Below are 13785 nucleotides of genomic sequence, written 5' to 3' on the forward strand. Positions count from 1 at the left end.
CTTTCATCATCCCTCATCCCCTGTATCATTGATTTAACCTCACTTTGTATGCCTGGCCTTCAGTCCCAACAGACCCCGCTTCCAGAACGATGTGTTTCCAGCCCTTTCCGCCGCAGAAGTGATACAGCTCACTCTGAGACAGCAACAGGACAGCCTCTAGTGGTGTAGCAGGGGCACTTCATGTGATGCTTTTTACCTCTCCAGCCTCAAATGTAGCTGACATGATGTAGCTAGTCGTCTGATGTTAAAAATGTAAGATGATAAATCTTATAAGCAACTGAACAGTTAACAAGCGTATATTAAATATTCTGTCAAAGAAAACCATAAAAAGTCAATGTTCTGGTCCCCCTGTGCTCAATAAGCTTGACAGGTCAGCTTTGATTCACTGCAATATGTTGCAACGTAGAGGATTCTGTGTTAAATCACATGAAACAGACTCCTATATGAATTTTTAAAGTTAAAGAAAAACACATCAATACACACAAGAACCACATCTGAAGACCAAACCGAACCTGCAGAGGTACAAACGCCTGGCCAAATTTAGACCCCAGAGCAAACGAAAAACTTTGCAAACTCATAAAAGAACCCAACTTGATTCCTCTGGGAGGGTTTTTAGCAAAAAAGTTCATCAAACAGTCAAGAGTTTGACCTCATGCAGTCACAGTTTCATGTAAATCACATGCTGTCTGTTTTCAGTGGGAATGCTCGGGGGGTTATCCGCCTCTCCGCTGTTTCCTTCCTAATCTTAGAAGTACTGCGTCCAGTCATAAATAATGACTAAATCAGCACTCTAGTTTTCTGACCCATAAAAGTGAAGCGCAGTGCAGCTCTTAAGGCCTGCACATGTGTTTGTGTATGTGTGCATTTTGTATACAGCTATATGCATATGTCAGAGAGATGGATAAGGGCGGAGAGGAAACTCTGCTTAAAACCCAGCAGAGGAGCATTTTGGTGACTGCGTCCTCCTCCTCCTCCTTCTCCTCCTTTTTCCGTTGCCTGCCTCTCGTCACGCTGAAAATACCTCGTGAAGAGGCCGGATATGAATTCATTTTATGCTGAGATGACGTTATTAATGCCCACCATCTGTTATCGTCAGCTAGCTGCCAGACGAGCATCGGCGGCAACACAAAGAGGCGACGCAGCACCGGTTAGAGAGTTGCAGACGTCAACAGTGAGACACACTCTGTATTGACTAATCTGCCCTTTTTTTTACCCCTCTAAAGTTATCTATAGCGTCTCCATCGCAGTTAACCGGGGAATTTGTTTCTCCATTTCTGCAAAACACAGATTCTGAGAGAAGTGACAAAAAGCAGGAGAGAGACAGAGGAGAGCTGTGTGCAGCAGAGATGTTGTTTTTCGCTCAACAACTTCTTATTCCGTTTATTTTCGAAGCTGTTAAGGACAAATCTGATGCAGATTGTCATTATTTCGCAAATCCCTCCAGTGAGTGGTGTGGGATTATGCGATGCTGTGAACTCTCCCTCTGGACATGTTCAATCACTGTTATACACAGAATGGAAAAGGAGGCAGGGGGAATACAAGGAAAATTTGGCATATTTTTGATTGTGTGGGGAACCAAGTCTGTACTTTACTATGCATCATACATACACGCATACAATTCTATACAGAGCTACTGTGACACGAACCCATTAAAACTACCTTCTGCCTGTGTTCCAACTAATCCCATGACCTCCTTCTGCTTGACATGATTGACCTATGCACAAGAATGCCAATTTAGCCACGAACCCCCTCTTAATGTGTACCTGATTTGGTTAGCAAAAGCTTTGCGATGATAAATAAACCATACTGCAGTTTTACACCCCAGTGGCTGCATAATTCATCGCTAGGGAAAAATGGTGCACATGCGAAGGCGTCATGTTTGATCAACATGGAGTGTTTTGTGGGTGCGTTGATGAAGGAGAAATTAGCTAAAGGAGGAAACTGAGCCGGAGGTCACAGAGGTCTCGTCACATAGGATTTAGAGAATGACAGTGATCAAGTGAAGGCAGGGTGGTGTTATTATTGACTGGAGACAATAGGAAACAATTACATTTGTTGTTTTCTGATTGGACAGGACTGCGTATTCATTATTCCCCTGGTTCTTGTTCAGCCCTCTTTTTTATTTGTGATTGTAAGGAAATACTGCAGGATTGTGAAAATAAAAACACCACACACACACTCATTCATTTTACACACACATGGGTCTCCAGACGCCACCCTGAATCGAGTGTGTATAGACAGATGTCTCTATACTTCAAGTGCCATTATTCACTCACTATTTACTAATCAACACAGAATGAGTAGAGACCTGGCAAATGCTCCATCTGTAATCAGGTAGAATTAAATAAGCAGCAGTTAATTATTCTACACTAATTAAGACTAGTTCACTGGGAGCAGAAGACAGACAGTGGCAACGCATGTATTCACCTGGACTCCCTTTGTTCAGTACTCCGGGGAACATTGCTGCATACTACATGTAGCTATGTGAAAGAGAAGATTCTTTATCCACTTTCTGGTAAAACAAGAACCTGATTTCCATGGGTTTCTGGTTCTTGACTCTGGTTCTTGACTGTTGCCTGAATATCTTACAGAGACAGAGGTAGAACATTAAAGAAACTTTTATGTAATAAAGGTAAATTAACAAAAGGTGCAACTTCACGCAGCAATTATCAAATTGAAATGTGTTGAATGTGGCCAGCTAACAGTCTACAGCCGTCTGTGACCTAACATGGTAATGTTAGCATGATACTGCAATATGGCAAATAATCGTTAAAGGGATAGTTCAACATTCAATAGGGATTATGGCAATGGGCCAATTTGCCAAAATGTTGAACTATCCCTTTTACTTTGCAGCTATATTTCTCGAACCAAAGTATTGAATGCATTATTTCTGTTGATGGTGCAAGATAAGAATTCAAGGATCACTAAAGTTCACTCTGAGGGGACATGATTATAACAAATGTTATGCCAATTGTTCAAATATTTGTTAAGACACTTCACTGAAAACACAGAGGAGAGATGTCAATCTAACCTGAATCTAACCAAGGTAGCATGTTTACATTACATGTGCTACTGCTTAATGGAAAATACATTACTTGAAGTGGATTAAATGGATCATCCAACAATGAGTACCGGTCTGAGCACTTACTAAACTACTACACCATGCTGTTGACAGTGGTATATCATGACATTAAACAATTATAGAAAAACATGCATCATTTACCATAATGTTTACTCACACAGCAGGCTATCCTATTATACTGTTACAATATGCTCATAGCCAATAGTGCACAAGAACCAATGTAAACCGAAGCGATTCGATGAGACAGAAAATAATGAGCCAGTCTGTGTCGCAGGGTGCTTAAAGTTAATGAAAAAACAAATGGGCTGTTGGAGAAAAGAAGACAGAACTAAACACAGCATTGGACTTTTTAAACAAAATCAAGTGAAAGAGAATATTACTCACATATGAGTCTACAGACACTAAACTGCAGTTTTAGTTCATCTAAAATGTTCGAGTTGATCAGAATAAAAAGGCATTAAAAGTTCTGTTTGTGAAAATTGAAGCAGACAAATTAGGTCAAAATAAGATGTAGGAATACTAACTGTAGCGGCGCACACATACTGCTGACTGTGGTGTTAGAAAAAAGACAGTAATCTCTCGACGCCAGTGAAAGCTGTTCTGTTTCTGTGTTAGTGATAGCACTGTGAGAACAGAGATATCTTCTGAGTGTAATAAATATATAAAGAAATAAAAGAAAAAAAACATTTAGATTATAAGCATAGGGCTGTCTATTATGAGAAACTGTGAATTTTATCTGCCCGGTGAGGGAAACAAAATTATTCCCATGACTTATTCAGAGGCCTATCATAGCCTAAAATAACCCCTTTACCTGCTGACACAGTGAAAACGAAGAGTATAGAAGCGTATTTGACAACACACTGTGTATTTACAGCTTCCCTCTCACTGTTATTCATCATTATTATTTGTGTTGTCATAAAACCCGGATCTGATATCGGCCAGCTTATTAAAAGGGCATTTCAGGGCTTGGCTGTCTCATAATCCATACCCAGAAAAATATCCCCTTTTTGTCTCTGCGTGCATTCATGTGTGCGTGTTTGACAGAGAGATAAAGCCAAAAAAAAGGAGAAACACTGTGTGTGTGTGTTAATGTGCTGCTGCGGATTTATCCTCTTCCCCCGCCCTCCTCATCCTTCTTAATGCAAAGTGCAGGCGCAAAGCCATTAGACCGCAGAATAAGTGAGATGAGTTGGGTGAGTGTAAGAAAAAACGTACAGATGTGGGAATACAGTATGCAGCCCAAAGCGCACACACACACAACACACACTAAAAACACACTCACCTCTCTGTGAGTTAAAGGGTTTTTGAATCTTAGCCAGATATCTCCTGAGTCTCATTACGTTTGTGCTGATCCTACTAGACAGAGACAGATAAAACAGAGATGTTTACTGTTGTAATGGCGTCTGTGGAGAAAAACAGAATCACACCGTGGGGACTGAACTTTGATGGCGAAAGTAAGGATCCATTTCTGCTTTTTGGGTCTGTCTTCTCGCCACCGAAGAGGATGTCTAATTAATGAGGCTGAAATGTGAGACTGGATGTACTTTTCCCTTTAAAATAAAGCTGCCGGCAAGAGCACAGGCTCAAGTGGGAACCAAAAGGCTTTACATAATATCACGAGTAATATCTTGATGAATTCAGACTGGACCAAAGGAAGGTGAAAAGCTAAATATTGTCAGACATTAGACTTGTCAGATCTCCGCTGGACTGTGAAAGTCACCAGACAAGACACCCGCAACACCTTCAACAGCCACAAATGAAACCCTGTTCTCATAGTGGATGCAGATAACATGGGGTTGAAGAATGAAAAAAAAAAAAAATGTTTGATTAGATTGTAATGAGTTGTTTCACCAGCTGGGAATCATCATCAGAGAGGATTTCAGACTAAGATCACTATCAGATGTATTGACAGAGACGGATTTAGCCCACAATGGAGAATAAGTCAAGCTCATGCCAAACAAAAGCGATAATGAGTTGTTTTAAATGCATTGTCTATTTGAGGGGGGCTAATTCCTCTATCTGGAGTCCTCATATGCAAAACAAACACTGATCACTGACCTATTATATGATTGGAAGTTTAAACTAAGCATTCTGATGTTGTAATAATATAGTTCAGTGACTCCAATGATGCTAATCTGTTGCCAGAGCATCACGTTTCCCTCCATCAGAAGGAAATATTGTACTTTTTTTTTTTTTAAACTGGAAGATACTCCTCCTTTAAAAGCTATGATAGGAAAACATAATGCTTTATTAGAGAGCAGACAAGGGCTCTTTGTTACATATCAGACATCTGGGAGTTGTTAGCAGCAGCACCAAAGGTTGATCTCCTCTCTAAGCTCCTTAGATGGTTTAATTTAGGTGACTGTTCGAGGCCAAAAGAGTTCAAATGATGCAATACACCACATTAGAGCAAAAAACTAGAGGAAGCTTCAGAAACATGCATATAAATGTATCTAGCTTTTTCATCCCTAAAATGTATCTTGCGACCTAAGGTATATAGTACTGTACTGTAGAAATCTATCAACACCTCAACCAGCAACAACATTAAAGTTCTTGATGCATCAGCATTGACGTAGTGTTAAAAATACCATACATAGTACATCACTCACAGGTACAATCAAGCTCAGAGCCTGTTCAAGTACATTTTGCTGATGATACATCTGCACTTTCACTTACCGAGATTTTCTGACTATAAAAGCAGGTCTAGGTCTTATATTATTACTGTCAAAGTGCTCAGTCCACAGAGGAATGTGCACAGCCTACTATTCAGAAACTCAGCCTTAAAACCAGCCGTCAAGACTTCTGTAACTTTGTGATGTTACAACAGAACAGTCCACCAACTTCTCCAAAACACTCTCATGGACAAGTTGTGACCTGCACATTCACCACGCTATGAGATAATAACAGAACGTTATGAGACAGAGGTAAATGCAGAAACTGCTTGCCGTAAAACTGCCCCCGACGGAAACACGCATCAGCGGTTTTGCATGAATTTACCTAAAAAAATAAATAAAAAAACACGTCATGTAACGTTCCGTTATTATCTCATAGTGTGGTGAATGTGCAGGTCACAACTTGTCCACGAGAGCGTTTTGGAGAAGTTGGATTGTGTATTTGATGAGTTTGATGAGGGAAACCAAGAAATCCCATGAGCCTGCGTGGCTCTGAGCAGCTCGCGGTTCTGCTCCGCCGTTCTAAAAATAGCTTGCACCGACAATTAAAGCAGAAGTGAGTGATATATTTGTGTTAATATAAGTCTTAAATAGTTATATCTTCCGACAGCAATCACTTACATAGAGTGTTTGGACTGAAACACGGGTCTCTCAGTCCCTCTGCTCTGCTCTGAGCCGAAGAGAAAACATTTATCGTATCCTACAGTTTTTATCCAATGAGGAGAGAGAACGGCATGCAGGGCTGTGTGTGCAGCCAAGGAACGCCGTGAATGTGGTGATGTAGCGACGAGGACTGTTATGGTGCGTTCAAGGAAACTCGTATTTTTCCGACCGTGAAGTGGTACCAGTTCGATCTGGTACGAGTTCACCGGTCGGAAGTTACGAGTGGCCGTTATAGTGACTTTCACCGGTAAAACAGGTCGGAAAAACACGAGTGGGTTGCCTGGAACGCTACAAAGTCGTAAGTTGTGACTTGAAGCTGTAATTTACGATTTCAAAAGCCTGCCTGGAACGCAGCATTAGCGAAAACGACCGGATCACTCACTTCTGCTTTAAAGGTAACAAATCTACTCCTAAGACTATAAGGATTATGGGAATGGGTCAATATGCCAAAATGTTGAACTATCCCTTTAAAACCACAACCCTTCTTATGGATAAACACTTCAAATAAAACATTGGAAAAGAGTCAAATATGGGACCTTTAAGTCAGGTTTTAAACAAATGGCTTGGAGACTTATTCCATCACTGCCCACTCTTGGCATGTGGACTATAGGCTGTGTGCTTAGAGAGTCACCCGGCCACTCAGTCGATACCTGGCACAGCGAAGGCATCCATCAATATCCATGCGTCCTTCAGTCGGACAGTAAACCTTAACATGCTCCCTCACTTTATTGGGTCCTGGATTCATATTTAAGCTAGTATAAATTGCAAATATGATTATCATCTTGGAAGGAAAACCACATAGCAGAGCAAAAAGGCAAGTGGGTGCTAAGGACAGGGAGATAAGATGAGGAAACATTAGGAAGAAAATGAGGGTGTTGAGACTGTGGGTCTTACAATTAAAGTGTTAACATGACACTTTTATCAAGGAAGACTTACAGTACAATGAGCACAATGCGTGTAATGAACCCAATATCTCATGCATTACAAGCAAGCAGTAATCCAGTAATGCCACAATATGATGAAGTCAATTAAGGCTTTTTACTGCAAAATAAAATAAAATGATGCCACTGTTAGAAAATGATAAAGCTTGAAACCTTTCTGATGTTGCCGTTTGTTGCTAAAAATAGTCACAGTGTGACAGAGAAGTGCTGTGTCAGGAAGGAGAAAAGGGTGGATAAACTTTTGAAGTGGCAGAACAGGGCTGTGCACTGCCCCGTAGGAAGGCTGAGTCAGTGGATGAGCTCTTCATCCCAGTGGGCTCTAGTTCTCATCCACACAGTGTGATGTAAATGTCACCTCCGCCAGACTCAGTCATTAAAGCCACACAGTTGGATGTATGCCAAAGCCTGGATTGACATTAAAAAAAGAAGGCTAGTCAGGACCAGTATAACAGCTATATAAATACAGCATGTACTCTCTATATAATTAAACAGGTAGAGCATGAGAAATGTTGATAATGATAAGTCTACCGATGAATCAACAGAACTAATTGTCTCTCACACATTATTGCCCTGTGGTAATCACTGCACGGGCCTAACACTCCAAACTCCTTATATCTGACAAAGCTCTTGCATGCACTATCCCCCGTCATGCTCTCAGGTTGATGAATAGGGACTATACATCACTGTTTGTATTGATTTCAGATCATGTTGGAGTTCTCTGCACCAACAAACACAAAGACAGCACCATGGGTCAATAAATCAACCTCATGTTGTATTCATGTACACCTCAACCAGTGTTTTACCTCCTGCACCTTATCAATGTACGACGCAGGAGGGAGCAACACAATCTGGCAGGCAATGCCTAAGATGCAGATATTTGGATGGAGAGCTCATGTTATGTTTGATAGATGTTATTGGTGTAAAAAAAATGGATTGTGAGGTTTTCTGGAAGTTCATGCTGATTTCTTTAAGTAGTAACTGCTGGATAATTTTGAAATTTAAAAAATACATTTTGAACATCATCCTTGCCTGATGTAAGACCAGTTCTGAAATGCTGCAAATAAATGTTCCTTTTTCAAGTGAAGACAGTGTGCGTGGTGAGTTTTTAACAAAAAGTGTGCTGAACATATCCTGTCATTCTGACAATGATAGGAGAACCAATCAAGTCCCAGTTTCCCCTCGTGTCAACTTGCTGCTTTGTAACTGAGATTAAAGGAGACAAAAGATCAAAACAACTAAGTTGCCTTGAAGACTTTCAAATGGAACTAGTTAAAGTGGATTTACATCTGTTTGTAAATTGTGTAATGCTGAGTCATTAACTTGCAATGTTAATGAAACTACAAAATGTTGGTGTCAGCTCAAATATGTAAGTGAAAAGCCTGGATGCAGCCGATTGTGTGTCTCATAAAAACTTATATCCTAATTAGGGCCACGGGCAATCGCACCGGGCACTGATCCCTACAGCTATGAAATAGCTGCAGGGACCAGTGCCCGGGCGAAGCCCGGGCACTACTGTTATTGTGTGGATTTTTTCTTATTAGTGTGACTGCTGAAGCAGTCACACTATTGTTCTTCTGTTTGGCCATTTTCTTCCGCCTTTTTACGGTCTTCTTCTAGTCCTTCATACTTTGTGCTATTTCAACAATTCATATATCAAAACGTGCAGCTTTTTTTGAACTTTATTGGCATTACTTTTCTCTTTTTAACTATTTATACTTTTTCAAATATTTAACTTTTTAGATGTTGACAGTGTGCAGATCATTAACAGACAACAGTCTTCTTGACAACTCCACTGTAGTGTAGGGGTTATGGTGGCCGCTTCCCAACCCTAAGGTCACTGGTTCGAATCCAAGGGAAGAACTCTTGTTATGTTATGTTGAATTCTGCTCTCCTCCCCCGCCTTCAATTGGTCACAGGTGTTTGTTATCTCCTTGATTACTCATACCAGTTTGCAGCACATCATCACATTAGAATGAATGACAACAGTCTTGAAAGCAGTGTGCTCTCTGTAGCCGAGTGGCAGAGTAAAGGTTTAGTGATCATATGGTCATGGGTTCGATTCCTACCTCAGTCATTTCACATCATTGCTTGACTTTTGATTCCAATTATTCAGCTGTCATTGGACAGTCTTTGATTCCTCATAGTATAAAGCTCATTGTAACTCAGGTTCTCTGTGGCCATATGGTTAGTGTGTTAGGTGTTGTGCTATTTCAACAATTCATATATCAAAACGTGCAGCTTTTTTTTTTTAACTTTATCGGCATTACTTTTCTCTTTTTAACTATTTATACTTTTTAAAATATTTAACTTTTTCTGCCACGATTCCTTACTTTTTTCTTTAAGCAGAAGCCAGTGATCCTCTTATCAAAGGTTTTCTTTACCCTTCACATACTGTCTCTGTCTGTAGCCTAGTGGTTAGCTTGCTAGTCTGGAGACCTGAAGGTTGCTGGTTCAAATCTTGCCTCAACAACAATTATAGTGAATTATTTTCCCAGTTGTCCTCTGTTGACTTCTGATAACTTGCTTCATGTTGAAACTGCTGCTCTCAGCCTGAAATTCACAGAAATTTTCATTCTAAGTCATTCAAGCTTGACTCTCAAGCTTTCTTGGTGTTAACTGTGTGTGCACCGTGGCCTAGAGGCAGAGTGGAAGTCTAATGACCATGAGGTTGTGGGTTTGATTCCAACCTTGGTAAAAAATTTGCATGGTGATCACTGCTTGCACTATTTGCTAATTCTGCAACAGCGTTCAGTTGCTATCAGCAGTCACACCATTTCCATTCTTGGAAATGCTTTTTCTAGTTATTTTTCCACTTCCGGCCAACTTTCGGTTCGCTACTAGTCCTGCAACTCGAAGAGTTGCAGGCCAAATTATATATCAAAACGTGCGGCTTGATTGGGATCGGTGTGCTATTACTTTTCTCAACAGTATACGAATTTTTCGCGACGTAAGTCGCGAAAAACCGTGCAAAATTTTTGCATTGAAATGAATGGGACGGGCGGGAAAAAAAGAGCGAAAAAGACCAATCATTGGAGTTTAACAAACGTCTACTGCTCAGGCATACTTTCACCTAGAGACTCCATTTAAACTTTAAACAGTAGACACAAGTCTTGTGTATTGGCGTATTACTCCACGTTTTGATAGGTCATATAGTTTTTGATCAATCCCTGTTCAATGACCATGATCATTTTTGGAGAAATTATAAGATTATAATGGGTGTGTATTGGACGGAATGTTCGTGTCAGAGTGCGTGACATCATCGGTTAGAGTGGGAGAGATGCCAGAAAAACTCCAGATTTTTTCTCTTTCCAAACTCGGCCCGGCCACAATTTACACTCTACACACATAATTTTTTCAGAATTTGTAAGACAAACTTGTCCTGTCACTCATCATCAGCTCAAAATATCAGAGAGACTTACAGAATTTAAACTCGAAGCCTCTAAGTGCGGCCACGTCTGTCTCTGCTCCTCATTGACTCCAATACAAATATTTTCTGAGAGAAGCAGAACGGCCTGATGTTTTAAAACTGCCAGCGTCGCCAAAATATTTACTGTAGAAACACCAAATCGTACCAAAAATTTCAGTAAGTCCTTAGAGCAACGTTGATCTGTGTTTTGTTCTGCTGGGAGTTACCGTTTTGTCATGCTAAGCCTAAATGTGAGACCGGTGCAGAGGCAGAAAATGGCTCTTTTTCTCCACGTTTCTGTCTGTCTCAGCCTGCGGGGGCCCCTATCGCCGTGGTAACCACCTGGAGTTGCTGTGGTAACCAGGCCAGAGCTCGTTAACTTCATGAACAATCCACCTGGCGCTCGTTTAAATGTTTATAAACACAGACACAGCTAAATCAGACTGACACAGGATGCAGCTCATAGTCACACACACACACAGAGACTCTAGAACCAGCTTACAGTTACACACACACACACACACACACACACACACACACACACACACACACACACACACACACACACACACACACACACACACACACACACACACACAGTTAACCTAATGTGGTTACAGCTCCTCCATATCAGTGCTTATAGAAAGATGATCATGTGTCTGTCTGATCAGCTCTGTCTTGATCTTAAGATCGTGGGTTTGATTCCCATGTTGACAGAGATGGCACAACCCGCAGTAGCTCCCGTGGCCCATTCAAAATTTCCCGAGAGGAAATTTTCTAGTTCATATATATAATCATATCATTCATCAGTAACAAATACATATAGGCCTATATTTTGTATGACAACGAAAAACTAAATAAAAATGTCTGATTTTGAAAAGATCTGTTTTTGTATAGTTATTTTATATAATTCTCAATAGCAGAAAGTTCAAGCTGCAATCCATCAATTCTAGAAAACCCTGGAGTCTATAGGTTGTAATGTATATTAAAAACATTTGGGCTGCCTGTTATTTTGACAACTAAAAGAGGTTTGCTTTCTGCAATGTGAAATCTTTAAACCTCAGACACTAAACCATCTTATCCCAAGGAACTGCACAGGCAGTATATGTAACAACTTTCAGCAAACAAGGGGAAAGCAGCAATGCAAATGTGTCATGTGAGGAAGTGACAAACAAATGCAGCCTCACAATAAAAAAAAAAGGCTTGGGACCTGCTGTCTTGTTTTCAGAACCATGGACAGCGACTAGAGCGAGAAAAGTCAGTCTGTGCTTCAGCACCTCGGACAGCGACCATGACGGGCGAAGAGGCAGTCGACGCTTCAGCACCATGGACAGCGAATACAGAGGGTAAACAGACAGTCAGTGGTTCAGCACCATGGACAGCGCCACGGCTCTGCTCGTCCTACCTGATGGTTTTGGCAGCGGTTCAGGCTCGGGCGGGAGCTCAGAACGGCCAAACAGGGATTAGAATACCGCCATTATTAAAGAGCCAAGGTGACCCCGTTGAAATGTATGAAAATCCCTCCACAAATAAATCATCTGGGGGAGAACAAAATGCAGTCTCTGAGTCATGGCTACTTCTGCATTTTCACAGCACAACATCTGCCCTGTATGAACATGTAACATAATGACAAAAAACAGAAGCTTGTGGAAAAGGTCAGGGAATGAGGGCGTTTGCCATAAATTAATTCCACCCACAGTGAAAATCTACTTTCAAGGACGGTTTAAACAGATGCATGTTAGGTGTAAAAGTAGGACCCGATGCGCATCCAACAACAGCACCAATAGTGTCAAAGATTCTGACGTGTCATTTGTGAGATGTATTAAGTGACCCGACAGCGCCACTGAGCGTGTATCGCTCTCCAAGAAACGTTACTGACGCGTCATTTATTGACAGACAAGTCAGCCAATTGAGGCAATGACGCACAACTTTGACAACTTTCCCCTCTAAACAGTGGGGAGTTGTAATTAACAGCAAAGAGACACTAAGTACACTCAACCTTTTCCTGGGCTCTACAATCAATACAGCTCATCATTTAAAAGTCGATGCCATGTGTATAAGAGCGCATTTGTCTAATCGAGAAACAACGGCAGTGATTGACGTGTTAAGTTTCTTACATCCTCGTCCTCGCCGCGCTGCCGACGGTACTGATGCTGAGGCTGGGGTCGCTGGTTCTCCACCGCCCTCTCCCCCTCCACACCTTGCCCGAGGAGATGGCTCGCCTCTGGAGGGTTAGGGAAGGATTTGTTTGTGTTGATCTTGCCGGTGAATCTTTGATACAGCGACGCCATTTCGACTATTCGTCAAAAAAAGAGAGATAGAGAATAACTTGGAGAGTCTGTGTTGTCAATCAATAAATGCAAAAGAAAGTCCGAGTTAGAGAAGGTCAATGAATAATGGCTGAGGTAATTCGATTAGAAGATGCTCTGGTTCAGTTAAAAAAAAAAAAAAAAAATCAGTCCAAGCTGTTCAGGATTCACATCACGTACTTTCTCTGGTCTCACCGATGCGGCAGCGACGCAGTTTCCAACACTTTCCCCAACTTGATGCGAAACTGACAGCAAAGCGAAGCAGACTGGGTCACAGGAGACTGAAGGAAACACTCATGATCCGGACCCGAAAGACACCGGGATCGTGCCTCCGCGATATCCCGTCTCCCTCCTTTCCCTCCCTCGTGGCAGAAAAGAAAGTGACCGCTGATAACCGCTCAGGGACTGGAAGGTCTGAGCGTTACACAGCCCCGCTGATGTACCAAACAACCGCCAACGACCCAGCGCCACATTAACAGATCAGATATCAGAAGATTTGCGGTCGAAACTTATCATGACTTTGCAGATAGTGAGCTTCAAGTACCTCTATTTAGTTTTTTTTTTTTTTTTTTTTTTTTTTAATCTTTGCCTCCATTTCAGTTGGAGAGGTGTCGTGCGGAGAGCAAGAGTGCCCCCGTGTGGAGGAAAACGCAGGGAAAAGTTGACAGGCCTGGCACATTTACAAGAAGACAGGTTTTGTTAGACCATAAAA

At 41.4% G+C, this 13785-nt stretch overlaps 1 protein-coding gene across 1 annotated transcript in view; it reads right to left on the reverse strand.

Annotated features, from left to right (window-relative positions):
• The window catches only part of dpp6a (dipeptidyl-peptidase 6a), a gene marked incomplete at its 5' end in the record, with an annotated part of 165447 nt that extends 152392 nt beyond the window's left edge, over window positions 1-13055 (reverse strand). Inside the window, one exon of the mRNA XM_083995365.1 lies at window positions 12882-13055. Within this exon, the coding sequence (XP_083851491.1) occupies window positions 12882-13055 (174 nt within the window). The remainder of the gene's footprint in view (window positions 1-12881) is intronic.
• Between the last annotated feature and the right edge of the window lie 730 nt (window positions 13056-13785).

This window comes from Trachurus trachurus, assembly GCF_905171665.1.
Source record: "Trachurus trachurus genome assembly, chromosome: 20".
NCBI lineage: Eukaryota > Metazoa > Chordata > Actinopteri > Carangiformes > Carangidae > Trachurus > Trachurus trachurus.